Genomic DNA, 25,733 nt, shown 5'->3' with positions numbered 1-25,733 from the left:
GGACCTCAGCCCCTGATTATACGTGGTGTAGTGTAGTCAGGCCTCTTGCTCCAGGCCTCTTGCACTGCTCAGAACACATGGACTGTGGGCACTATGATCCTTCCTGGAGGAGCTGGTCTTTGGGTTCCTGGCTGTGCATATGATACCCTGTCCCACATGTCTAGGGTGCCATGTGCATGCCTGTCCATCTTCCTCCCTTCCTCTGGCTATGTCTTATGTGGCACTTGGGGACCTACAGAGAGTTCTGTCCTTCCCTGTGGGGCTGAGCTTCTCCCAAATGATGTACTGTGCCTCTGCAGGGATGTCCGGCGGAAGGTCCAGCTCACGATTGCTGAGGCTTTTGGCATCAGCTCATCCTCACTGTACCTGACAAAGCCTACATTCTTCTCCCGCATCAACAGCACAGAAGCCCAGACAGCTCATGACGAGTACTGGCACGCACATGTGGACAAGGTGAGCCTGGAACTACAGGGTGCAGGGGTTGCCTGAGTGGGCAGGTATACCTAGCAGCATCATGATGTTTCTCATTCTTCGTGGTCCGCAGCTCCCAGCTGTGACTTTGTGGGTTTTCAAGCATCTGTCTACAGTGGTTATGTTTTTAGCATTTGGATGTCTTCCCTTCTGAGGTTTTAGGGTATGTCCTTTATCTAGGTGATGCAGTTTGGGAAATAAAATTTGTCTTTCATGTGGTGGTGACAAGAAATTGTGGTGGAGTGTTCCTCCTTCCATAGTGAAAGCCTTGTAGTTTTCCCTTATTGCTTGTTTGCAAATTTATGGACAATCTCTTCAACAGGACTGGTGAGTAGATGGTTATGTAACCTCGACTTGGCCTCTCATCACTCTGCCTGGCAGCTGGGAGCCTTCCTTTACCATGTTTCTGTCTTTATCTTTTCTTCACCTCCTGCCCTGAGGCAGGTTCTGCCCCTGGGGAAGATTTCTTAACTGCTTCAGGCCACACTCACACCTAATTAATGATCTTGATTGTTCTCAGCTGAAACCCTCTCCCACCTAAACTGTCTGTTAGCAGGAGGGGAAGATGCCCCTACTCTAGTGCCCTTGTTGCATGCAGCAGTGTGGGGGTCTTCCGGACACAGGGTGATGGGGAGCTACTGGGAATCTTGTCCCAAGGGAAGTGTCTGAGGGCTGCTAGCTGTTACCTGAACCTCACCTGGGCTTTAGCCTTCCTTTTCTTAAGGCTAGAATAAGAGGAAATAAAGTGAAAAATTATGGATTAATTTTGGACTAAAGCTTGCAGATTTGGGCTTCTGCTCTGAAATCTGGTCAGATATTTACAAGTTGTTTACTTAATCTTGATTTTATGAACTCCACCGAGGAGTGAGCCAGACCACAGAGTATCTCTTGATCTCTGCAAGGCTGTGTAACATGTAGGAGCTGTGGTCACCAGCAGCCCTTGTGGACATTGGAAGGCCCAGCTGGGTTTGGCCACTCTGACTGATTGCATAGCATGACTGGGAGGGTGGATGTTGGAATCACAGGTCCTATGTCACTGGTGTTGGTGGTTGGTAAGGATAAAGTTTCTAAATGAGACATTTCTGGGTACTGTTCATGGTCTTTGAGGGCCATGCAGAAGGTCTCTGTCTCCCCCAGAGCTTCCTCCAAACAAAGCTATAAATATGCCTCTAAGCATAGCTTTAACTGCATCCAAGTTTTAATATTAGTACTTTTATTATGAATAAATTTAAGGTATTTTTTATTTTCTATTGTGATTTTCTCTTTGGCCTATGGATTATTTCTAAAGAGGTTATTAATTTCAAAATGTAGGGATTCTGTTATCTATATCTATTTGCCTCTGGCTGGTGGGTAGGTGTGTTAGCAATCCCATCACCTCAGTTCAGTCAGTGTTTGAGTCAGTCTCTGACTCACTTTTCCTCCTAGAGTTTACACTGTGAGTTCTCAGTACAAAGCCTGAGGTGTTTCACCGTCCTCCCTGCCCCTCTCCAGAGTTCTGGAGGCCACCTATTATTCCGTAGCCCTGTGATCTGTTGAGCCTTGCAGAATGGTTAGATGCCTTGGGGAAAGTGCCCCAAATGCCACAGCAGTATTCAAGGAGCACAGTCCATGTCACCTCATTTAACCTATAGATTGGCTACACTTTGACTTGTATTGCGAGTAAGAGAGTTGGAAGCATTTTAGCTGGCTGCGCTCAGAGCCAGTGCTTGAGAGAAAATAATTTAGAGGAAGCCTTGTCTGATGGCATCTGTCCCTTAGATGTCATGGCTCCCAGTTCCCATGGCATGCAGTGAATACCGTGTTCCTTGCGTTGGGTATGCATGGGGTTTCCACACATGGAACTGAAGTAGTTGGCTTTGCACATTGGAAGGATTCAGTTAGTGTTCTGGCTGTTGATTTCTTTACCCTGACAATCTTGGTCGCAGAGTTGCCATTTCCCTGCACTCACTAGTCCTGGCTTCACACACAGAAAGTTGAGTCCTTACACGTTCAGAAGGTCCCGGAACCCTGGATTCAGCAGGGACCCAAAGTCTGACCCTTTGTATGACTTCGACTGTGTTGGACAGCTGCTGATTCCTGTGGCGATGAGGGAGAAACAGAGAAGCAGGTGCATCGTCCTTGCTCTCTGTTCCTAACCGCACACCGAGAATGCGGCCGCTCTTCCCCTTGGCAACTCTCTGTCCTCTGCTATGAAGGGCTACAGTGTTCCAATGCCATGGTTGATTTTATGTCAAATGTGTGGGCTAAGGGCTACCAGATAATGGGTAAAGCATTACTTCTGGGTGTGTCTGCAAGGATGTTTCTGGAAGAGATTAGCACTTGAACCAGTAGACTGAGTAAAGATCTTCCCTCCCCACTGTAGATGGGCATCATCCAATCTATCGAGAATCCAAATAGGACAAAAAGTCAGAGGGATGGCAAATTCTTCTTGAGCTGGGATATCCATCTCCCTGTGCCCTCAGATATCAGAGCTCCTGGTCCTTGGGCCTTCAGCCTTGGAGTGGCACTTGCAACAGCCACCTCCCAGGTTCTCAGACCTTTGGGCTCAGAATGAATCATACCATTGGTGACCCAGTTCTCCAGTTTACAGATGGCAGATATGTGGGACTTCATGATCTCCATAATTGTGTGAACTAATTTTGTAATGTCCCCTCTTATATATCATCTATATGTGTATCCGATTAGCTTGTTTCTCTGGAGAATCCTGATAATACATGTAGTAATAATAATTCTGGGGAAAGTTCATAAAGGTGCTTTATAAACATGAATGCCATGTGAGATATTGTCAATGTATCCTTACAAACACCCTCTTTAGTATTTCAGCTTTCTTGAACCTACTAGATTTGTCTTTATAAGTGTTTTGTTATTTTCTTTCTTTTTTTAAATTAAAAACAACTTTTTTAGTAGAGATATAGTCTTGCTATGTTGCCCAGCTGGCCTCAAACTCCTGGGCTCAAGCAATTCTCCCACTTCAGCCTCCCAAAGTTTTGGGATTATAGATGTAAACCACCATGCCCACCCTATTTTCTTTCTTAATGAAAGATTTTAGAAGATGAAGGTACAGCACGGCTAATATTAATAAGAATGAGGTATTATATCCAATAGTCCTTTCTCTAGGGTTGATTTTCGTGATGTAGACATCATATTTTCCCTTCATATGGTAGCCTGACCTGGAGGTGGTTTAGTGGTACCATCAGCAGCCCAGGAGCTGAAGTCCAAATGCCAGGTTAAAAGTCAAGAAAATATGTCACTGGGAAGGTTAGGATTGTTGTGCCCACCGTGTCCAACTGTGGTAGAGGAAGAAAGGACTGTTAAACAACTGCTTTTCCTTGCCATGAGAAATATATCACTTCTTTAAAAAAAATTTTTTTTTTTAAATAAGGTCTTACCATCTTGCCCAGGCTGGTTTCAAACCCCTGGGTTCAGGCAGTCCTCTTTCCTTGGCCTTCCAAAGTACTGAAATTACAGGCATGAGCCATTGTGCCCAGCCTAAATTGTTCTTTAAGTGCAACCTTGTTTCATCTGCTCCCTCTTACCCTAGCTCCCACCCCTGCTCCAGGAGATTCCTGGGCATCTTATTATATCCATAAAGTTCAAAGGTCTGCCTCTAAAAGAAAAGGCACCCTCCCCCAAATGATACAACCACATTCTATGAGCATTTCCCAACATCTACAATAGATGTACAATGCCATCTTATTATCACCAAGTACTTTGTCAAGTGTTTGGATTTCCCTGGTTATTCATAGTGTGTCTTTTTTGGGTTGGTTTGTTCAAATCAGGATCCAAACAAAGATCTCAGGTGGTGTTAGGTTAATGGACCCTCAAGGCTCTGCAGGATCCTTTTTAATCCACAGGACCCTTTGCCCTTCTCTCCTCATTGAAGACCATTTGTTGAAGACACTGGCTATTTTCCCAGTAGGGTTTCTAAATTCTGCTGATTCAACCTGCTTCTCCATCTAGAATGTGCCATCCAGTAGAACATTCCATTCTGCAGGGATGAGAATGTCCTCACCTGTGCTGTTTGATGCTATAGCACTGGAATGTGGTTCATGAAACCGAGGAACCCAATATTCAATTAATTTAAAGTGAAGTAGCCATGTGTGGCAGGTGGCTCTGGGGCCCAATCAGATTCTGGCTAGGCATGTGGGGCTCCCAGGGAGCATGCTAGGAGACATGAAATGTCACTTGCTTCTCTTCCTGTGAGGTCAAGGCTGATCTGTGACTTCAGAAGCCAGCCTGACCCACACCAAGCTCCTGTTCGCCTTTCACTAACAGTGAACACAACCATTGATAACCACTGCCCGTGCCTGTCATTGCCTTAGGGACCAGGGTTGAGCCTTTTGGTGTAAGATAGTCACAACATGCAAAGGTATGTTTTCAAGGGACAATTGCAGAGGAAAACCCAAGGTGTTGTGACCTTTAGGGCAAAGGTGCTGTGTGTGGAGGACAGGCAGGTGTATCTGGCAAAGAGCAGTCGTGTCCTTGGGGAAGGAAACCCCTCTCCTGAAGTACATTCAGTAGAATCTCTCTGACATAAAGGCCAAGCAACCTTCTCCCTGTGCCGGGAAGCACAGTTCAGGAAAAATATGCCCAAGATGCAGCCTGGTTAAGTTATTGAACTTCAAGGATACAGAAGAAATTCTTCAAGCAAAAAAACAAATTGGCAGTGAGGGGACAGACCAGCAGCCTTGACATCTCCAGAGCAAGCTTAGAACCGGGAGACCACAGGATGGCATCTCCAGCACCTGTTAATAAATGGTATGCCCAGCCTGTGGCCATTTGTGTGGAGGTGGCAATAAGACATCCTCAGACATGGAAAACTGTAGAGTGAGGGTCTGCTCTCTACCCACAAGCTGACTCAATACCTACTCAGGACAGAGAAGCCCTGGGGGAAACCTGCTGGCATGTACTACCTCTGTGACCTTGGCCATGTGCTGTAACCTGCCTCCAGCCCTATCCTTCCTCAGGTAGCTTGCTGGTTTCCATTGACTTTGTGGGGGTTCCTTTGCAGTATTTGGGGGCAATAAGGATTGCTCCTGAATCCTCTCTACTTCCCAGAGCCACCTAACCGCCCCCACCAGGTCTTTTTATGTTTGAAGAGGCTCTGTTAGGTTTCATCAGGCGTGCGGTTTGCCACAGAAGATATTTGGGAATCTGTATCCAGCGTGATTGGTAGGATTGTATCACTTTGGAGAGCCCCCAGATTGAGTCTGGGCGTGAGATGTGGGGTTAAGCCCAAATTCGTATACAAGGAGTTGGGCACCCACAGACAGGTGTCATATGTTGCGTCATTTCAAGTGCTGGGAAGGCAGCACATTCTCTGCTATGTCACTGGCATAGATCATTCTAGTAGGCCTAGTGGGTCTGCTGCCCCTCCCTCCACATCTCAGCAAGAGATGATTGTTGTCATGGTGATGGGAGGGGCACAAATATTGCAGGGAAGAAGGATATTTGGATTGTATGAGCCTTGGTCAAATGTGCCCTATCCTCAGGAGGCCTACAGGAGTCAGTAAAATCCTTTTAGAGTCTATATTTTAAAGCCCAACCACTCAGACACAGGAGTTTGGGAGGCATGATGGGGAGTAGCATACCATTCTGGACTATAGTCCTTGGACTCTTTCATTGTTCTTTACCCCAGACTTGCTAATTGGATGATTCATTAGGCTGGGATATGTTATTATGTGATTAAAATTTCTTCTACTATCTTCATGAAAAAGCACGTCTCACTAGTTTCTTTGATTAGCTAGAAGTTGACTTGTGTGAGTGTTCTTACATGACATCCTTTGGAAACTCACCTTCTTTGCATTTTGTAGACTAGGGGCCTTCTAACCCCTGGGCTGTGGACCAGTACTAGTCTGTGGTCTGTTAGGAACCTGGCCGCACAGCAGAAGGTGAATGGCAGGCAAGCAGAGCTCCATCTTCTAAATTCTCATATCTATTGTGAACTACACATGTGAGGTGTCTAGGTTACACACTCCTTATGAGACTCTAATGCCTGAATATCCACGTCCCTCCACTCACCCTACCTCACCCCACCCTACCCACCCCCCATCCTCCATCCATGGAAAAATTGTCTTCCACAGAACTGGTCTCTGATGCCAAAAAGGTTGGGGGCCACTGTTGTAGACAACTTCTTTTCAGCAATCTCAACTGGATTTTAAACAAAACCTTAACAAAGTCATGCTGAAAACTCCGTTGTCCAACACCTCCATCTGCACCAAGTCTGGAGACATGGAAGAAATAACCTTCCCTGACTTCAGAGGGCTCTTAGGGAGTGGGCATCAGCTCCTGTTTAGGGTCCTTTGCTCAGGTCCAATGGGATTGGTTGTACGAGGCTCAGACAAGTCCAGGAGCCAAAGCTCGTCCCATGCCCATTGCCTCCCACTGCCCCAGGGTGTCTCCCAAAAGAAAACCTTTGTGGGGTGGGCCACCGGCATACTTCTCAAAGCAGCACCACCTCACATTTCTTTATGGCATAAAACATGGACAGTGGGCTTTGTGATGGGGCAGGCCTTTGGGCACCAGTATGCTGGCTGGTGGTCAGCAGGCACACTCTGGGGACACTTCTGACCCTGCAGGGCAGTGTCTCTCCTTTCTTGGGAGTTCAGCTGCTGGTATTACACCTCTCTTTCTTGGTCTGCATGTTCCTGGTGTTGGGATAGCAATGGCCACTGATCACCTCTCACCATTGCATCTAATGTGACCTTCTCCATGTGTGGCTCAAGTTAGAGGTCAGCACCCTGCCAGCCGTGTCCTACTCCACTTGTACAGTGACAGCGTGTGTCTATGTCATCTATGTTACCAAAGGGCTCCAGGGCAGACAGACGCAGGGCTGGCCATCCTCCTGCCTCCCACATCTGTGTCATGGCTTCCTGTCTCTCACATGGAGATGATAGCGCAGAGCTGTGTGGCTGAGTGAGGAAGAGCTAGGATGGGAAGAAAATGCTTCAAGAATCTGCACACGTGCAGTAATAAAAATTCTGCTGCAGTAAATGAAGATGCTCATATGCTTAAACTAATAAGGCTTTGCTTTGCTCTTAACACTATATTTTATTTTATTAGTTTATTTTATTTATTTTATTTTTTGAGTAGGAATCACACTCTGTTGCCCAGGCTGGAGTACAGAGGCACACTCATGGCTGCTGCAGCCTCGGCCCACTGGGCTCGGGTGATCCTTCTGCCTCAGCCTTCCAAGTAGCTGGAACTATAGCATGCACCACCAATACCCATCTAATTTTTTAATTGATTGTAGAGGTCTTGCTAAGTTGCTCAGGCTGGTATCAAATCCCTGGACTCATGTAATCCTCTCACCTCTGCCTCCCAAAGTGCTGGGATTACAGGCATGAGCCACTGCACCCAGCTGCTCTTAACACTATTTAAATGATCAGCTCTTTTGGAGATGTCTGTTGAAGATAGAATCTTAAGAGGAGTTTCACATTAAACAACATTTTGAAGTACTTAACTCTCATTGGAAAAGTAATCCTGAAAGATCTGATGGATTCTAGAGAAGGCTCTGCTTAGATCCGGCAGTGCTAGCATGTCACAGGCTCTAGGACTCTTTAAGGTACTCAGAGATGTAGCTTGGCAGGAGTACAGCCAAAAGCCATTTTCCTTATTCCTATGAGAGTAACTTCCCTGGTCTTGTTCTCTGCCTTTGTGGAGAGATGAGCTTGCCTGGTGGGCTGGCGGACTTGCAGCTATGTTACTCCTTTTTAAAGTCAACAGCCAGGGAGGAGACTCCTCCATCTCATGGCAGCCATGGAGGGGTTGAGGTTGTGGAAACTCTGCTTGGAAGAGAGAGCAGTGCGAGAATGTTTTTTGGTAACAGGACCATCTGCTTCCACAGGGAAATGCTTCCCGGGGCCACATGCAGGGCTGGTCCTTGCTTGTCCTGAGTAAAGCCAGGGAGGAGATGATGAGGGAACGGGAAGGGAGACTGCCTAGAACAGGGAAGGGACTGGCGCTTTCCACACCTGTTTCTTGCCTCAGCTCAGAACAGTCAGGGGGTCCGTCAGCGCTTGATGCCATTTTCCATCATGTGCCATTTTCCATCATGAGATCTCAAGAGTGAAGACCTCACAAAATTAAAAATTTGGAAGACTGTCTTTAGTCCTGTCAGTCTCTCATTGTAAAAACCCAAACACAGAGCCCTTTGTGAACTCTGATATAATCAACTGATAACAGAGTAATGTGCCACACTTGCACATTACTGTGGGCTGTTCACAGTAGATCAGAATGCTGAGTTAGAAGCTGGAAGAGGAACACTGGGCTGTGTGTTAGCTCCAGGGCTGCTGTGACCAGTCACCACAACTGGGCAGCTTAAAATGACAGATGCCTATTCTCTTATCCAGAACAGAAGTCTAAAATCTAGATGTCAACAGGGTTGGTCCCTTCTGGTAGAAATTAAGAAGGAACCAACAATTAAGAAGAATCTGTCCCAGGTCTCTCTCTGTCCTCGTTCTGGGGATGCTGCAGTCTTTGGCGTTCCTGCAGTCTTTGGCGTTCCTTGGATTATAGATGTATCTCTCCCATCCCTGCCTCTGTCTCCATATGGCCTTCTTTCCTGTGTCTTGTGTCCCAACTCTTCCTCTCCTTTCTCTCATAAGGATCCCAGTCATTGGATTTAGGGCTCCCCCTAAGCCCAGGGCGATCTCAAGAAGATCCTTAACTTAATTATATCTGCAGAGACCCAATTTCCAAATAAGGTCACATTCATAGGTACCTGGGGTTAGGACTTGGACATATCTTTTTAGAGGCCACCATTCTACTCACTGTAGCCTAGTTTGATTCATTCCTTCTCCTCCTTTATTTATTTATTTATCTATTTATTTATTTATTTTTATTAGAAAGATGTGGGGTACAATTCAGGGTTAGGTATACAAACATTGATCATGCAGGTATTGCAGGTATCCTTGTTGATGAGGTATGCCCCTCCCTCCCCTAGCAGTTTCCCTCAACTGCCAATCCCACCCTCATTCCCTTGACAGTTTCCCATTACTGCCAAACACTTTCTTATGGTTTTATAATTGTTCAAGCTCCACTTATGAGTGAGAACATATGGTACTCTGTTCTTTGTTTCTGTGATAGATCACTGAGTATGGTCGACTCCAAATTCATCCAAGTTGCTGCAATGTCCATATATTTGTCCTTCTTTATGGCTGCATAGTATCCCATTGTGTATATGTACCACATTTTCTTTATCCAGTTCAACTTCAATGGGCAATATGGTTGGTTCCACGTTTTTGCTATTGTGAATAGAGCTGCATCAACCATATGTATCTTTTTTGTAGAATGATTTGAGTTCCTCTAGGTATATTCCCAATAGGGGAATTACTGGGTCATATGGAAGGTCAATTTCTAGTTTTTTCAAAAATCATCTCATTGTCTTCCAAAGAGGTTGCACTAGTTTGCATTCCCACCAGCAGTGTAGAAGTGTTCCTTTTTCTCCACATCCTTGCCAGCATCTGTTGTTTTTTTATTAATGATGGCCATTCTTACTGGGGTTAGGTGGTATCTCAGTGTGGTTTTGATTTGCATTTCTCTGATGATGAGTGAGGCTGAGCACTTTTTCATGTGTCTGTTGACTGCCTGTATATCTTCTTCTGAGAAGTGTCTATTCATGTCTTTTGCCTACTTTTTAAAGGCGCTGTTTGTTTTTTTTCCTTTTGGCGCATTTGAGGTCCTTGTAGATCCTAGATGTTAGGCCTTTGTTAGATATACAGTTGGCAAATATTTTTTCTCATTCTGTAGGCTGTCTCCCTGCTCTTTTGATGGTTTCTTTGCTTTCCAGAAACTCATTAGTTTGATGAGATCCCACTTGTCTATCTTATTTCTTAAGGTTTTGGCCTTTAGGAAAAATATGGAACACTTCACAAATTTGCATGTCACCCTTGCACAGGGGCTACGCTAATCTTCTCTGTATCGTTCCAATTTTAGTATATGTGCTGCTGAGCAAGCACTATTCTCCTCCTTTTAATCTTTCTCTTCTTCTCTTTCTTTCTCCCCACCTCTTCTTCCTCTTCCTCTACAAAGTACAATTAAAAGGCTTTTGTCTAAAGGAGTGATTGTAGGGGCTTGGACCAGCAGGTTGATTTACAGATGGAAAGTGGATAGTTTTGATAAATGTTCTGCAGGCAAATTGAAAGGATGTGGTGACGGATTGACTGTGGAGAAAAGATTTCCAGGTTTCTGGCATAATCAGCTACATGGAAACTGAGGCCATTCATGAAGAAAGGTCACCTCCTGATAGCACTGTAATAATTGCTCATATTTACCAAGTGTTTATCAGGTATGTAGGTCCTTTTTTAACTGTATTTTATATATTAATTAATTTGATTTCACATCAGTCCTTATAAAGTATGTATATTGTCATTCTCATTTTACTAATTAGGAAAGTGAGACACAGAGAAGTTAAGTCATTTGCCCGGTATCACATAGTGAATAAGAATGCTCCACTGTGTAGGGAAACTCCCTCTATAAGGAATAATTTTTATAATGAGGTTTCTTTGTATACTGGTTCTAAATGCTTTTTGAGAGCTTTAAAATGATTTCTCTTATATTTATGTGATTTGGCCTTACCAAATTTGGAAAGTTTTTGGCCATTCTTTCTGCAAAGATATTTTTCTGCACTAATCTCTTTCTCTTTTTCTTCTGGGACTCAAATGACACAAATATTAGAGCTTTTGATGTTGTCCCAGAGGTCCCTCAGGCTCTGTTCATTAAAATTTTTTCTCTCTGTTCTTCAGATTGTAGAATTCTATTGATTTGTCTTCAGTTCACAGACTCCTTCCTCCCTTACTTATCTCGTCTGTGAATATGTTTGTCCAGTATATTTTTCAGTTCTAAAATTTGTGCTTGATTCTTTTTTATAGTTTCTATTAAACTGCTGAGATCTAGTCATTTCATGAGTATTCATCTTTACCCCATAGAACATGGTTATTATAGCTGCTTTAAAGTCTTTGTCTGGGACGTCAGTGAGATGGTGAAGTAAGGATCTCTGAACATTTTCTCCTCCATAGGAGTAACAGGAAAACTGAAAAATGGTCAGAATCAACTTTTTCAGAACTCTGGAAATTAACTAAAGGATTGCAGCCATCCAAGGAGCATTCATTCAAGAAAACAGAAAACTGCCTCTCTTTAAGAACAGTGAGCTTTGCTGTGGTTTAACTTCCCTACCCCTCTCTTCTTTCCAGTCCAGCTCCTAGAAAACCAGCAGCTGCAATCAGAGGCGTCAGTGGTCAGTTATTCATGACAAAGAATATAGGCGTTACAGAATTAGTCTAGAAAAGTTCCTAAACAAAGAACAACAAACAGCAATAACAACAAGCCCTGGAAAAGCGTGATAATCTTATTTCCAGATTTGCCACATTACATTATTTGAAATGTCCAGTTTTCAACAAAAATTTATAAATTTTCATACAAAGGAATGAAGTACTCATACATGTGACAATATGTATGAAGCTTGAAACCATTATTTTCAGTGAGTGAAGCCAGACACAAAAGAGACATATGGCATGATTTTATTTATGTGTGATATCCAGAATAGGCAAATTCATGAAGACAGAAGGTGGATTAGTGGTTTTCAGGGGGATGGAGTAACCAGGGAAGGGTGGAATGGGGTTAAGTGAAGGAGAAATTAAGATATTCCCAGATATACAAAATGGAGAGAATTCCTCACCAGTAAACCTTCCATATGTGAAATACTAAAGGGAGTCCTTCAGGCTGAAATGAAAGGACACCAGACAGTATCTGGAATCCACATGAAGAAATGAAGAGTATCAGTAAAAGAAATTACATAGGTAAATAGAAAAGACAATATAAAAGTATTTTTGGGCCAGGCATGTTAGCTCATGCCTATAATCCCAATACTTTGGGAAGCCAAGGCTGGGGAAAGATTGCTTGAGCCTAGGAGTTCAAGACTAGCCTGGGCAACATAGTAAGACCCTAGTCTCTACAATTAATTTAAAAAATTAGCTGGGTGTAGTAGTGCACACCTGTAGTCCCAGCTACTCAGGAGGCTGAGGTAAAAGGCCTGAGCCCAGGTAGAGGCTTTGGTGATCTGTGATCATACCACTGTACTCCAGGCTAAGTAGCAGAGTGAGACCCCAACTCAAATTTTTTTAAAAAGTATTTTTTGTTTGTAACTCTTTTTCTCCTGATTTAAAGGACAACTGCATAAAGAAATAACTATAAATCTGTGTCGATAGGCTCACAGTGTATAAAGATGTGATTTGTGAGACAATAATAGCACAGGAAGGAACTGATTATATAGGAGCAAAGTTTTTATGTGTTATTGAAATTGTTAGTATTAATTTGAACTAAATTGTTTTAAATTAATATGTTAGTTGTAATCCTCAGAGGAATTGCTAAGAAAATTTAAAATGTCTAAAATAAATGACAAGGAAATTAAGATGGTACACTAGAAAATATTTAGCACAAAAGATGACAATGATGGAGGAATAGAGGACCCAAAAGGTATCAGACATATAGAAAACAAATAGTAAAATCCTACCCTACCAGTAATTACATTAAATGTCAATGGGGCCAGGTGTGTTGGTTCATGCCTGTACTTTGGGAGGCTGAGGCCAGAGGATGGATTGAGGCTAAGAATTCAAGACCAGCCTGAGCAATATAGCAAGACCTTGTCTCTATAAAAATTTTAAAAATATTTATCCATGGGTGGTGGCAGACACCTGTAGTCCCAGCTATAGGTGAGAAGTCTGAAGTGGGAGGATCACTTGAGCCCAGGAGTCCAAAGCTGCAGTGAGCTATGATCACACCATTGCACTCCAGCTTGGGCAATAAGAGCAAGACTTTGTCTCTTTTTTTTTTGAGTCGCAGTCTCACTCTGTCGCCCAGACTGGAGTGCAGTGGCCGCTCCTGGCCACCGCAGCCTCCACCTGCTGGGCTCCAGCGATCCTTCCGCCTCAGCCTTCCAAGTAGCTGGAATTACAGGCATGCGCTATCACGCCCGGCTAATTTTTTGATTTATTGTAGAGACGAGGTCTCCCCAAGTTGGCCAGGCGGGTCTTGAACCCGTGGGCACAGACAATCCACTTACCTCAGCCTCCCAAAGCGCGGGATGACAGGCTGAGCCACCGAGCCCAGCGACTTTGTCTCTTTAAAAAAAAAGGCCGGGTTTGGTGGCTTATCCTGTAATCCCAGCACTTTGGGAGGCCGAAGCGAGTGGATTGCCTGAGCCCGCAGGTTCGAGACCCACCCAGGCAACTTGACAAGACCTCATCTCTACAATTAAAAAAAAAAAAGCCAGGCATGGTAGCGCACGCCTGTAGTTCTGGCTACTTGGAAGGCTGAGACGGAAGGATCGCCGGAACCCAGCAGGTCGAGGCTGCGGTGGCTGAGAGCATGCTACTACAAGTGAGACTTCGACTCAAAAAAAAAAAGTAAAAGGATTAAACACTCCAGTTAAAAGGTAGAGGTTGGCAGATGGATAAAGTATTTGTTAGATAATTCTAATATCTGGGTTGTTTCATGGTTGATGTCTAATGATTGTCTTTTCCCTTGAGAATTGGTCAGATTTTCTTGGTTCTACATACATGGAGTAATTTTTAACTGTGTCCTCGACATTTTAAATGCTTAAGACTCTGGATCCTACAAAAATCCTCTGAAGAATGTTGATTGATTTGTTTTCTTCTATCAGGCAGTCAGTTTGGTTCCATTCAGACCACATGTACTGTCTTGCCTCCTGTGGGTGGGTTTTCCCATGTCAATTTTCTGCTGTGTTGGTAGACACATGCACCACTTGTGGCTGAGTCTAAGATGTGGCTGGTGGTTTGTATTACAGTTTGGTTCTTGAAAGCTGCCTGGAGCCTAGAATCCATTCATGCTTTTTGGGCCAGATTGTTAGAGGTGAGAGATGGGAAGGTGGGGGATAGATGGGGGAGAGGGGATGAGAGGAAAGGACGGTTATTAAAATATAGCTTAAAATGTGTCATTCCTTCTCTGGACTCAATAGGCATTCAGGCCAAGTATCCATGACTCCAGGTCCCTGTGTACTTCTGAGCCTGTTGTCCTTCCATTTTCTTGCTGGGAAGCCCCCCACAAGCTGGTCAGGTACAGTACAGCCAGGGCTGCTGATGCCTACCCCAGCCCCCTCCTCGTTTTGGGCTAAACCTGTGAAGGCAGACAAGGGGACCCCCAAATCCAGAAGGCACACACCTCCACCATGGTATGTCAGGACTGCCAACCCACAGAACCACTCTCTCTAATTCACCGTATACTCCCTTTGGGCCTCAGTCTCCCTGCCTGTGTAATAGGGGGATGGGCCAATGGACTCTCACTGACCACTCTCCAGCAGACTCTGGTCTTTGTTTCTTTGGTCTCCTCTGCATAAAAGCTAGGGGTGGGGAGGGTGAGCCAAAGCCTCATGTTGGTCCGTACTCAGATTTAGGGGATCCCCTTTCCCAACTCTCCCTTCAGGGATTTGCCCCATAACTTTCTGACTCCCAGGGGCTTCTTTCCTTATTCTTTTTGTTGGAACCCAGGTTTCTCTTAGCCCTCTATGCTATACTTCATTCTGTGTGATGTGGGCTCACCTTCAGATGACGCAGCAAGAGAAAAGAAAGAGGAAAAATTACAGGGATTCCTCCACAGTCTTCAGACAACAGGGTCCCCATTCTAGGTTCTCCAGCCAGAAAACTGTTCTCTCAGGTTTTCAGGCGCCCCATAGCATAGGACCTGGACCTGGACTGAGCAGTTCTGTGGCTGTGGCTGGCCTTAGGGCAGGCCTGGGAGAGAGACGATTCCCCCATACTCTCCAGGATGCAGAGGCCCCCTTTCCAGGTCCTCTGCCAGAAACAGAGGGTTTCTCCTAGAGGTTTTACTGCTCATACCTGGGTGCAGTTCCTCCGTTGGGCCCACCCTCAGGGAGGCAAAGAGGCCCCATGCAACTCAGGCCATAGTTCACATCTTGACTATCCTCTGGTTAGCCTGCACTGTTTTCTTTTTAGAGTCCTCAGGCTGTGACTTTTTGCATCCTGGGCACTTTTAGTTGTAATTAGTGGGAGAGGGTTGCAGTTGTCATCTGCAACTGGCTTACTCTATCTTGGCCTCTGCCACTTGGCATTGAAACAGTAAACCTAAGAGAACAAGAAAATAAAGGTTTGGGATTACTTTTAAGCCTCTCCTCTCCTTTTTGGGTGCTATGAGCGTTGACACCAGGCATTAAGTGCAGGTGCTGTGCATAGACCCACTTTCTTTTTAATCACTGCAGGGCATGTGCTGGGAATCTTCATTTTCCCATTTTTGTTTTTTGTATTTATACTCATTGGCATTTCACCAGCACAAACAACCTCCTTAGCAAGGGTGGAGGAAGCAGCTTCTCCCCAGTTCTCATCTCTCAGCCTTCTTCCATGGTCCATGACTGAATTCTGTCTATCTATCAGAAACCAAAGTAGCATCTAGACATTTATGTTTTTCTAATTAGCAAAGGCATTGGCTTCAGTGAAACAGAACTATTTAAAAACCTGGGAGATTTCCCCATTGTTCTGTTGGGAGCTATTTTGCTGACTTCCAGCCAGTGTACTTTATTTTAAATTTAATTGTTTCAAAGAAGTAATGCATCCTACAAGGTTGAAAGGTGAAAAAAATAAAAAGGTGAGTATTTAAAAAATGCATCTTTCACCCCTTCCCAGTAACCCCTTCACCTGCCAGGTAACCTCATCATGAAGCTTTAGAGTCCCTTCTTGAATTTCTCTATGTACATAAAAACAGATATGTAAAAATACTGCATTCTATTCATTGTAAAGAATCACATTAAAACATTTTTTCTGGCAATTGTTATTTCTTCCTGCTGCATAAAATAAGGCAACCAATGGCAAGTCAGATCATGAAGTGTGGTATGACTTCCCCCTTTACATAAGGTGGTCGTCCTGCACCCTGCTCCGCTCACATGATATGTCTGACCTGGGCTTCTTCAAATCAGAACCTGGCAAGGCCTCATGTTTGGGAGGTTTTGGGGACAGGATCCTGGAAGCAGCTGTGAGGCAGGGATGATGTGGAGCCCACAGAGCATGCCTAAGCCCAAGGGGCCTCCAGGCAGCCAGAAGGAGGTAGCTTGACCTACCTCCCAGGAGACGACTTGAGGTTGGGTTTCCATTCAGTCGGATCTCAGGAGATGAACACAACCCAACTGTGGACCACACAGGCATGGTCTCCTTCTAGGAAGGAGGTAGGCAAGGTCTTGGGGAGTCACTGACTCACCCACATTGGGAGCTGCCTTCAAGCCTGGGCTCTTTCTACAGCCCCTTATGACTCTGTCGTGTGACGGTGCTGAGCTGAGTCCGTTTCGGTGCTTTCCTCCCCGAGTAGCTCTTCCTGCCCTACTCTGGGTATGGTTGAAACAGCTGATCAGGCGGAGACCCACCCTCCCCACTGCAGGGCAGTCACCTGAAGTGACTCCCACCCTGCAACCATACTCCCTGGTACCTGGGTGTGGCTTGGTGCTGAGTTCTCACTGTAGCACGGGAGTGGATGCTGCAACAGGACGAGCCTCAGACATCACTCTCAGTGAAGTGAGCCAGTCACACAAGGACAAACACCATGTGATTCCACTTATGTGAATTCCCCAGAGTCATCATATTCAGAGACAGAAAGTAGAATGAAGGGTGTTGGACTGGGGGAAGTGGATGGGGAATGAGCGTTTAATGGAGACAGAGCTTCAGTTTGGGAAGATGAGTTCTGAAGACAGATGGTGGGGATGGCTGTACAACATGAGTGTACTTAGTGCCACCGAACTGAGCTCTTAAAGGTGGTTAAGATGGTAAATTGTTTGTTAGATATATTTTATCACAATTAATTTTAAAAGTTTGGGGTTGCCCACATCTGAAAAAATAAGCAAAAGCACTTTTTACTGCTGCCTCTGCTTCCCTTGTGTGGACACTGTGGCTGCCATTTTAGGCATCAGCCAGTGTCCCCCATGGTTGTCCTGCACATGCAGCGTCTGCCAGGTCATAGCTGCTCAGACATGTGAGCTTTACCCTAGGCAGAAGTGCATAAAACTAGGGACTTGGCTGAGGCTTTTCTAAAGCTGTGAAGGAACAAATGGCCTCGTCTCTGGGGCCTACACATTCTGCTTATTTGCCTTCTGGAAAATGAGGTCCCGGCTTCCCCTTGTTCCTCACAGAATCTGACCCCTCCCCTGGCTCTGCCCCACAGGTGACTTACGGCTCCTTTGACTACACCTCGCTGCTCTACCTCTCTGACTACCTGGAGGACTTTGGCGGAGGGCGGTTCGTGTTCATGGAGGAAGGCGCCAACAAGACGGTGGAGCCCAAAGCTGGTAGGAGGTGCAGGCAGGCAGGGAATGGGGGAAGGGATGCTCCTTGCACAGCTCAGGGACCTCCACACACATGCGCCATAGTGTGGAGGGTGTTACATGGCAATGCTGTGTTAAGCAAGCTCCTGTGATATGGCGGGTGATTGCTGAGTGTGTGCTGGGCCCATGTCTGGGTCACTGAGGTCAGTGGGAGAGCCAGGTCTCCATGCCAACACTGGCCCCGAGCCTACCCCCTTGCTTGGGTGTGCGTCACTTTGGTGGGCAAGGGTCCCCCTCCCTCCTTCCTGGAGTATGGTCATGCCCGGTCCCCTCCTCAAAGGGACTCAGTTTAAGATTAGTTGGTGCTCCCAACCCAATGTGGGTAACTAAGTGCCCTCATCACTGAGGATGAGAAGCGCTGCTGGGTATCCCCACGGTACTGGCTTTGGAGCCTGTCTTCCTGGATCTTGTGGTCCAGAGTCCCACCTGTCCCAGGCCCAGCACAGCCACTGTGTTGTCCAGGCTAATCTCAAACTCCTGAACTCAAGTGATCCTCTTGTCTCGGCTTCCCAAAGTTCTGGGATTACACGTATGAGCCACAGCGGAGCCAGTGAGCCTGTGCCAAGCAATGATCATCCCCTCCTTCTTGAATTTGTGGGGAGCATAGCCCAGGCCTGGAGTGGGGGGTTGTGAGAATGGGATGGGCTCCCTGGTAGGGCTTCCTGAGGTGCACCCTGTGTCATGGCCCCATTTAGCCTGGGCTGTCTCGGCTGTGCCAGTGCTATCTACCTGTGGCTGTGTCTTACCTGTCCCCATGGCACCACCTCGCCTATGGAGTGGCCTCTTGGCACGGGTGTTCTTCCTGCCTGATGGCAGCTCATCAGGCCAGGAGCTATGTGATGGTCAGGACTAGGCCCCCACCCTGGGCCCACAGCAGAGGCCAGTGGGGTTTATGTTGGCTTCCAGCGTCACTTGCTGAGACATAAACACATGACCACCCAGAGTGTTTCTGACATCAGTGTCCTCTCTTTGCCCATTTTTAAGGTACATTTAAAATGTAAAAAGGACAAGCAGGCATTTAATTTTATACATGAATTAAAATTCATTTTGTGTTTTCCCACATTCGTGATAATGGACAACATCCATGAAAAGGTGGCGCTGGTTCCATGGCTCCTGCCAGTCATATGTGCGTGCTCCCAACAGAGCTGGTGGGATAAAGGGATGAGAGGAGTCACTCCTGTGTGCTCCTAAGAAACTGCAGGCTCGGGTACTAGCGAGTCTCACTAGGAATTCTTTCACGGTCACAAGGCTTACACTGGAAGGGAGGACATGACCTTCCTTGTCAGAAAAGACATCTTATATTTCTCTTCTGTCTGCAGCAGGAGGATATGCAATGGCTCTGTAGTGTTAGACTTGATTGGCAGTGCAGCTTACCTGGAAACCATGCCTACACAGTAAGAGGGTCCTGGCTCTTGGCCACATCAACCTCCTCCCATTCCAGAGGGAACATGCTTTGAGCTGCAAGATCCATAGGCAAGTTGATTGTGTAGTGAGCGGGACAGATGTGAGATATGACAAACCCCACAGCAGCCTACACAGGCCAGCAGCTGGCACAGCAGATGTGGCCCTGAGACTAAGGCCATGCCACATAGCTCACATAGTCAGTTGCACATTTTGTTTAGTTTTGTTTGTTTGTTTGTTTTGAGACAGAGTCTCAATCTGCTGCCCAGGCTGGAGTGCAGTGATGTCATCACGGCTCACTGTAGTCTCGACCTCCTGGACTCAGACAGTCCCTCCACCTCAGCCTCCAGAGTAGCTGGGACTATAGGAACACATCACCACCCAGCTAATTTTTGTAATTTTTGTAGCAATAGGGTCTCACTGTGTTGCCCAGGCTAGTCTCAAACTCCTGGGTTCAAGTGATCCTCCTGTCTCAGCCTCCCAGAATTCTGGGATTACACATATGAGCCATTGCACCCAGCCCATAGTTCTTAAAGAAGAAAAAAAGAGGCTGAGCGTGGTGGTTCATGCCTATAATATCAGCACTTTGGGAGGCTGATGCTGGAGGATTACTTGAGCCCAGGAGTTAGAGACCAGCCTGGGCAACTTAGCAAGACCTTATCTCTACAAAAAAATTTTAAAATTAGTTGAACATGGTGGCTTATGCCTATAGCCCCAGCTGCTTGGGAGATTGAGGCAGGATGCCCACCTGAGCCCAGGAGGTCGAGGCTGTGGTGAGCTGTGATTGTGTCACTGTACTCCAGTCTAGTCGACAGAGACCCTGACGCAAAAAAAAAAAAAAAAGAAAGAAAAAAGCCATCCCCAAATGGCTGTTTTTGCCCATAATTTACATGCTTTTGACAGTCTCTGTGTGGATGCAGTAGTACTTTGATTGCTGGGCTGGGAGCTCACCTTTGAAAGTTTCTCCAAGAACCTCTGTCAGTGTCCCCAGACCATCACAGGCAGCCCCACCACCACCACAGCTCCTGACACTACACCATCCTTTCCACATTCTGGGTCAATGTGCGGGAGAGCTAGTGTCCCAAGGCCAGGTAGGGCTCAAGTTTTTGTGACTGGGTGGCAGGGAGATCTGGCAGCCTCCATGAGGTGCGCTGGCCTCAGCATGAAGTGCCCCATCATTAGTAGCTGTACAAGTGATCCCTGCTGGCAGCATCAACTTTGGGAACCAACACGAGTGTTAAACCCCTTCATTGGTATGTATTGAACACAAACTATGTGTCATACAAAAATGTTCTTTAAGTTCTATAGATATAGGAGTGAAGAAGTGGCAAAACCCCCGTCCCATTATATTCTGGTTAGAAACACAGACAATATCAGAAAAGTGAATATGTCATTAAGTGGCAATTATGTGACAAGATATACCCATGTGCTAGAGCCAGAGTGTGGCATGGTGGAGGTTGTAATGCATACTCAGTGGTTCATGGAGGGTCTCCTGATGAGACCACAACGATAAATGGGAAGAGAGAAGGTGGCTTCCTTCACTGTTGGTGCTTGGGGAGGAGTCCTGCTTTCTTCCTGTGGTTCAGGGATCATGGCAGGGCCTCCACACTGGGAAGTGGCAGAACTTGAGCTCCCTGTCTCCCTGCTGTGTTCTGCTCTGGGGATATACCAGGAGGGCAGGGAGGTACCTGTTTTTTGATTTGTTATGGCTATCAGTATTTCTTTGACCTCTTTTAAGAACTGCAATTTGTTTGCTTTGAGATTCCTTTGTTATTTGCATTTTTTTTGCAGAGAATTTTGAGTGTGACTTTCCTAGTGTTCATTTGATTTGCAGGCTCATTTTTAGGGTACTTTTTCTTTCTCTTCATGTCCATCTCCTCCCATTTGGTGTTTGCTGCCACCTGTTCCCTTGCCCACTGCTGCCTATATCCCAGTGGATGACCTGAGCTGTCCTTGGTCCCCTTTCTGCTCTCCTGCCACTCCCTTGGCTGTTCTCTGGCCACAACCTGGGCAGTGCCTGCTGCAGAGAGGGGCCCGGCCAAGCCCGCTCATGTCAGGGGGCTCAGGCTACATGACCTGCTCTTGAACAGGGCACCCATAGGCTCAGTTCTCGATGTTGGCTTCCTCTTCTGGCTGTGGACCTTGGGGCATTCTCCTGGACTCTATCCTGGCCTCGCTCTGTCTTTGTGTCACTTACCTCTGCATTTGGGGGGAAGGGGCTCACAGCATGGATGTCCACCTGTCAGTTCTCACCCCAGAAGTTCTAGTCATGGCAATTTTGTGGAAAAATTCAGTATTCACACAGCAGAAGACAAATGTTTTCTTAAGAACTCAAGTAGGTGAAGAATTCCTAGGACTTGTAAATATACACCTCTTTAGCATATTTCACTCTTCAACACTTTAAGCATGGTAAGTACTTGGGTAGGATAATTATAACTTCTCCTTTCAGTTAATTAAAACTGCCTGCATATCTGTGTGATTATGTATATCTATGTGTTTAAATGTGATTTTTTATATAGTAACATATAGTAATATGTATTGAGGGATATTTAGGTAATAGTGATAAAGTTGTATTTTATGAAGCCTCGAGTGGGGTCACACAGATCAATCCTGGCTCTTGGTTTGTTCTTACCATGAATGGCAAATGCTAGTTTTCTTTGTAGAAAATCTTCATAGAGAAAGGCACAGAGTCCTGTGTTTCGGGATCCCTAAGACCACTCTCAGGTCCAGTGATTCACTATAGAAACTCAGAACTCAGCAAAGCTGTCATACCCATGGTTACAGTTTATACAGTGGAAGGACATGGATTAAAATCTGCCAAGGAGCCAGGCTCGGTGGCTCAGCCTGTAATCCCGCGCTTTGGGAGGCTGAGGTGAGTGGATTGCCTGAACCCGCGGGTTCGAGACCCGCCTGGGCAGCGAGACCTCATCTCTACAATAAATCAAAAAATCAGCCAGGCGTGATAGCACATGCCTGTAATTCTGGCTACTCGGAAGGCTGAGGCGGAAGGATCGCCAGAGTCCAGCAGGCGAGGCTGCGGTGGCTGGGAGCAGCCACTGCACTCCAGACTGGGCAAACGAGTGAGACTCCAACTCAAAAAAAAAAATCTGCCAAGGGGGCTGGGTGTCGTGGCTCACACCTGTAATCCCAACACCTTGGGAGGCCGGGGTGGGAGGATTACTTGAGCCTAAGAGTTCAAGACCATCCTGAACAACATAGCAAGACTTCATCTCTACAAAAAAAAAAACAAGAAAATTAGCTGGACATGGTGATATGCGCCTGTAGTCCCACCTACTCAGGATGCTGAGGCAGGAGCAGGAGGCTCAGTAAACTGTGATTATGTCACTGCACTCCAGCCTGGACAACAGAGCGAGACCCTAACTTAAAAAAATTCTGCCAAGGGAAGCGGCCACTGGGGCAGGGTCCGGGGTAGACCAGGCATGAGCTTTCCTTTGTCCTCCTTTGATGGAGTTGGGCCAACAGCCCTTAATTCTTCCAGCATGATATGTTATAACATACAGGGGGTATTGCTGACCAGGGAAGAACACCAGTGCCTTGGTGTCCAGTTTTTATGGGGGTGGATTACACAGGTATGACTGACCACCTGCGTGGCTGACCTCTGTCTCCAGTCTCTGGAGGTTGAACTGGTACCATGTGGCCCAAGCCCCAACATAATTGCACTATTAGTGTAGGCCACCCATTGTGGCCATAGGCCCCAGGTAAACACAGGCTTTTCCAACAGGCAGGATGATTGGAGGACTCAGAGGTTGCCTCTAGGAACGGGTGTCCAGACCTGTCTCTGGAGTGTGCAGGGAATGGATAGCCCAGGCCTGCTGAGTTAACCCTTTATTACATAATTCCTGTCCTATGCCCCCAGAATATCTTTGTTTCTAGTTGACATCGTGTGAATTCCAAGAAGCTAATGGACCAAGAGCCAGTGAAGCTCCCAGTGCCAAGGCTGGAGTCACATGTCATTTGGGGATTCTTACTGCCTAAGAAGAAGAAGACATGTAAGATTCTGGGAACTGAGATCATTTCCTATTTTTGGTTCCTCAGTTGCCAACATATATCCTGCTTTAAGGAAGTAGGTGATGATCTAATAGTCATTTACAAAAGAAAGCAAAAAGCCGGAAAGTAAGTTTTTGTTTGTTTGTTTATTTTGTTGTTTTTTTGTTTGTTTGTTTTTTGAGTTTGAGTCTCACTCTGTCACCCAGACTGGAGTGCAATGGCCGCTCCCGGCCACCGCAGCCTCAACCTGTTGGGCTCTAGCGATCCTTCCACCTCAGCCTTCCAAGTAGCTGGAACTACAGGCGTGCGCTACCACGCCCAGCTAATTTTTGATTTATTGTAGAAATGAGGTCTCGTCAAATTGCCCAGATGGGTTTCGAACCCGCGGACTCAGGCAATCCACACACCTCGGCCTCCCAAAGTGCTGGGATTATAGGCTGAGCCACCGAGCCCGGCCCAGAAAGTAAGTTTTACTGAATCCTGAAATATATTTATTTCAAGTTTGGATGAGCAAGGTCATCTGTATGCATCAATGAACCCTTGGCATTGGTGTCACAGGTGTGTCTTTGCTCCCAGAGCTGGTGTGCTGGTCACAGCCTTGACAGGCGAGTGATCCATACTGACCACTCAGATGGTGACTTCCTCCCATCTGCTGAATACGTACAGTTCCAGTGACTAGTTCTTGCCATTTGGTTCTTCAGCCTGTTTCTGCAGTATCTATCATTATTTAATTACTGTGGACTTTTGAGCTGTCTTTTGAGTTTTGAGTTAAGTGGAGAGCTTACTTGTTGGTTCGTTAAAAGTAAAACCTGGGTTAGCTTTTTATCTAAGAGTTATCATGTTGGCATTTGATTGTGTCAGAAAATTTCCGTTCCAGGTAGACAGGATGAGAGTCAGCGAGTTATTTTGTGACGTTAACGATTTTCCTTGAGGTGGGCGTGTAGAGCTGCCCTTACTCTGCAGCCCTCAGAGTGTCTGGCCTAAGATGTGGTGGAGGGGTTCTCAGCTGGTGGTTGGGAGCATGATTTGACTTGTGAAAGGGGCTCAGTCCATACAGTGTGAGCCTCCTGCCATATACTAGCGGTTCTGCAAGTGCCTGAATTGGTCACCAAGAGAGGCTGTGGCCTTGGGGTCACAGTGAAGCATCTCCTGTCCCTGCACAGGTGTCACAGGGAGGGCAGAGTTTGGCCCTGGTGCATGCTCATCAACAAACAAGGCAGACGTTGTGGCTGCATGGTTGGTCGGTCGAACCAGGGCTGTGTCCAGTAATCAGGGCTTGTGTCCGAGAGTCAAAGCTGGTGTCCGAGGGTCAAGGCTGGTGTCCGAGAGTCAGGGCTGGTGTCCAAGAGTCAGGGCTGGTGTCACGGAGTTAGAGCTGGTATCTGAGAGTCAGGGTAGATCTCATGAATAAAGGGAAAGAATGTTGCCATGTTTGAAGTTTGGATACATTTGGGAGAAAATGTTGGAATTGCAGACTCTGAATCTACCTTTCTTTCCCTCCACCACCTCCCTCAGTCACCAAGTGTGGCACTTGTTCAGGAAGTCTGTGGTCTCACTCCTCTAGAACCATGGTGTGGAAGCCATTTGGACTCACTCCCAATTCGGTTTGAGAAACGGAAGATCTGAACTTTCTTATGGGCAGTTCTGTCCCGGTCTGCCTCCCAGTTCTTTTCTTTGTAATGAAGCTGCTGTGAGCATGTGTCTCTGAGTCTTTGTCTGGAAGTGAGTTTTTTTTTTTTTTTTTTTTGAGTTGGAGTCTCACTTTGTTGCCCAGGCTGGAGTGCAGTGGCATGTTCATGGCCACCACAGCCTCGGCCTACTAGGCTCAGGTGATTCGTCTGCCTCAGCTTTCCAAGTAACTGGAACTACAGGCATCTGCCACCACACCCAGCCAATTTTTTGATTTATTATAGAGATGAAGTCTCGCCAACTTCCCCAGGCTAGTCTTGAACTGTGGGCTCAGGCAATCCTCTCACCTTGGTCTCCCAAAGTGCTGGGATTATAGGCATGAGTCACCGCACCCGGCCTTGGATGTGAGTCTTCATTCCTCTTAGTTATATCCCTGTAAGTAGAATTGCTGGTTGTGTGAAAAGTGCATGTCTAACTTTGTAAGGAGCTGCCAACCTGTTCCTGTGACTCCATACCTCCCTCAGCACTTAGCACTGTCTGTCTTTAAATTTAACCATTCAAATGGTGTACCAGTTATCTCTTGCCATGTAATATATCAGCCCAAAACTTAGTGGCTGAATACAACCAATACTTTTTTCTCATAGTTTCTATGAGTCAGGAATCCAGGAATCTGGGCATGACTTAGCCAGGTCCTCTGGTAAGCATCTCTTCTGAGGCTTCATGAAGGTGGTGGCAGGGGCTACTGTCATCTCAGCGTGACTGGGAGAGTATCTGCTTCCAGGCTTCTTATGTGGCTATGGGCAGGACTCAATGCCTGGCCTGCTGTTTGCCAGAGGCCGCCTTCTGAAGTTCCCTGCCACGTGGGCTTCTCCGCAGGCCACGCACAGCT

At 46.3% G+C, this 25,733-nt stretch overlaps 1 protein-coding gene across 1 annotated transcript in view; it reads left to right on the top strand.

Moving 5' to 3' along the window:
- OGFOD3 (2-oxoglutarate and iron dependent oxygenase domain containing 3) overlaps positions 1-25,733 on the top strand; it is a 46,220-nt gene that overhangs the window by 15,476 nt on the left and 5,011 nt on the right. Inside the window, exons 7-8 of the mRNA XM_008052116.2 lie at positions 300-453; positions 17,647-17,770. Of these exons, the coding sequence (XP_008050307.1) occupies positions 300-453; positions 17,647-17,770 (278 nt within the window). The remainder of the gene's footprint in view (positions 1-299; positions 454-17,646; positions 17,771-25,733) is intronic.

Source organism: Carlito syrichta, unplaced genomic scaffold, assembly GCF_000164805.1.
Source record: "Carlito syrichta isolate Samal-C Ts95f unplaced genomic scaffold, Tarsius_syrichta-2.0.1 Scaffold257243, whole genome shotgun sequence".
NCBI lineage: Eukaryota > Metazoa > Chordata > Mammalia > Primates > Tarsiidae > Carlito > Carlito syrichta.
The sequence above is the reverse complement of the archived record's forward strand: the minus strand, read 5'-3'. Positions and strand labels throughout refer to the sequence as shown.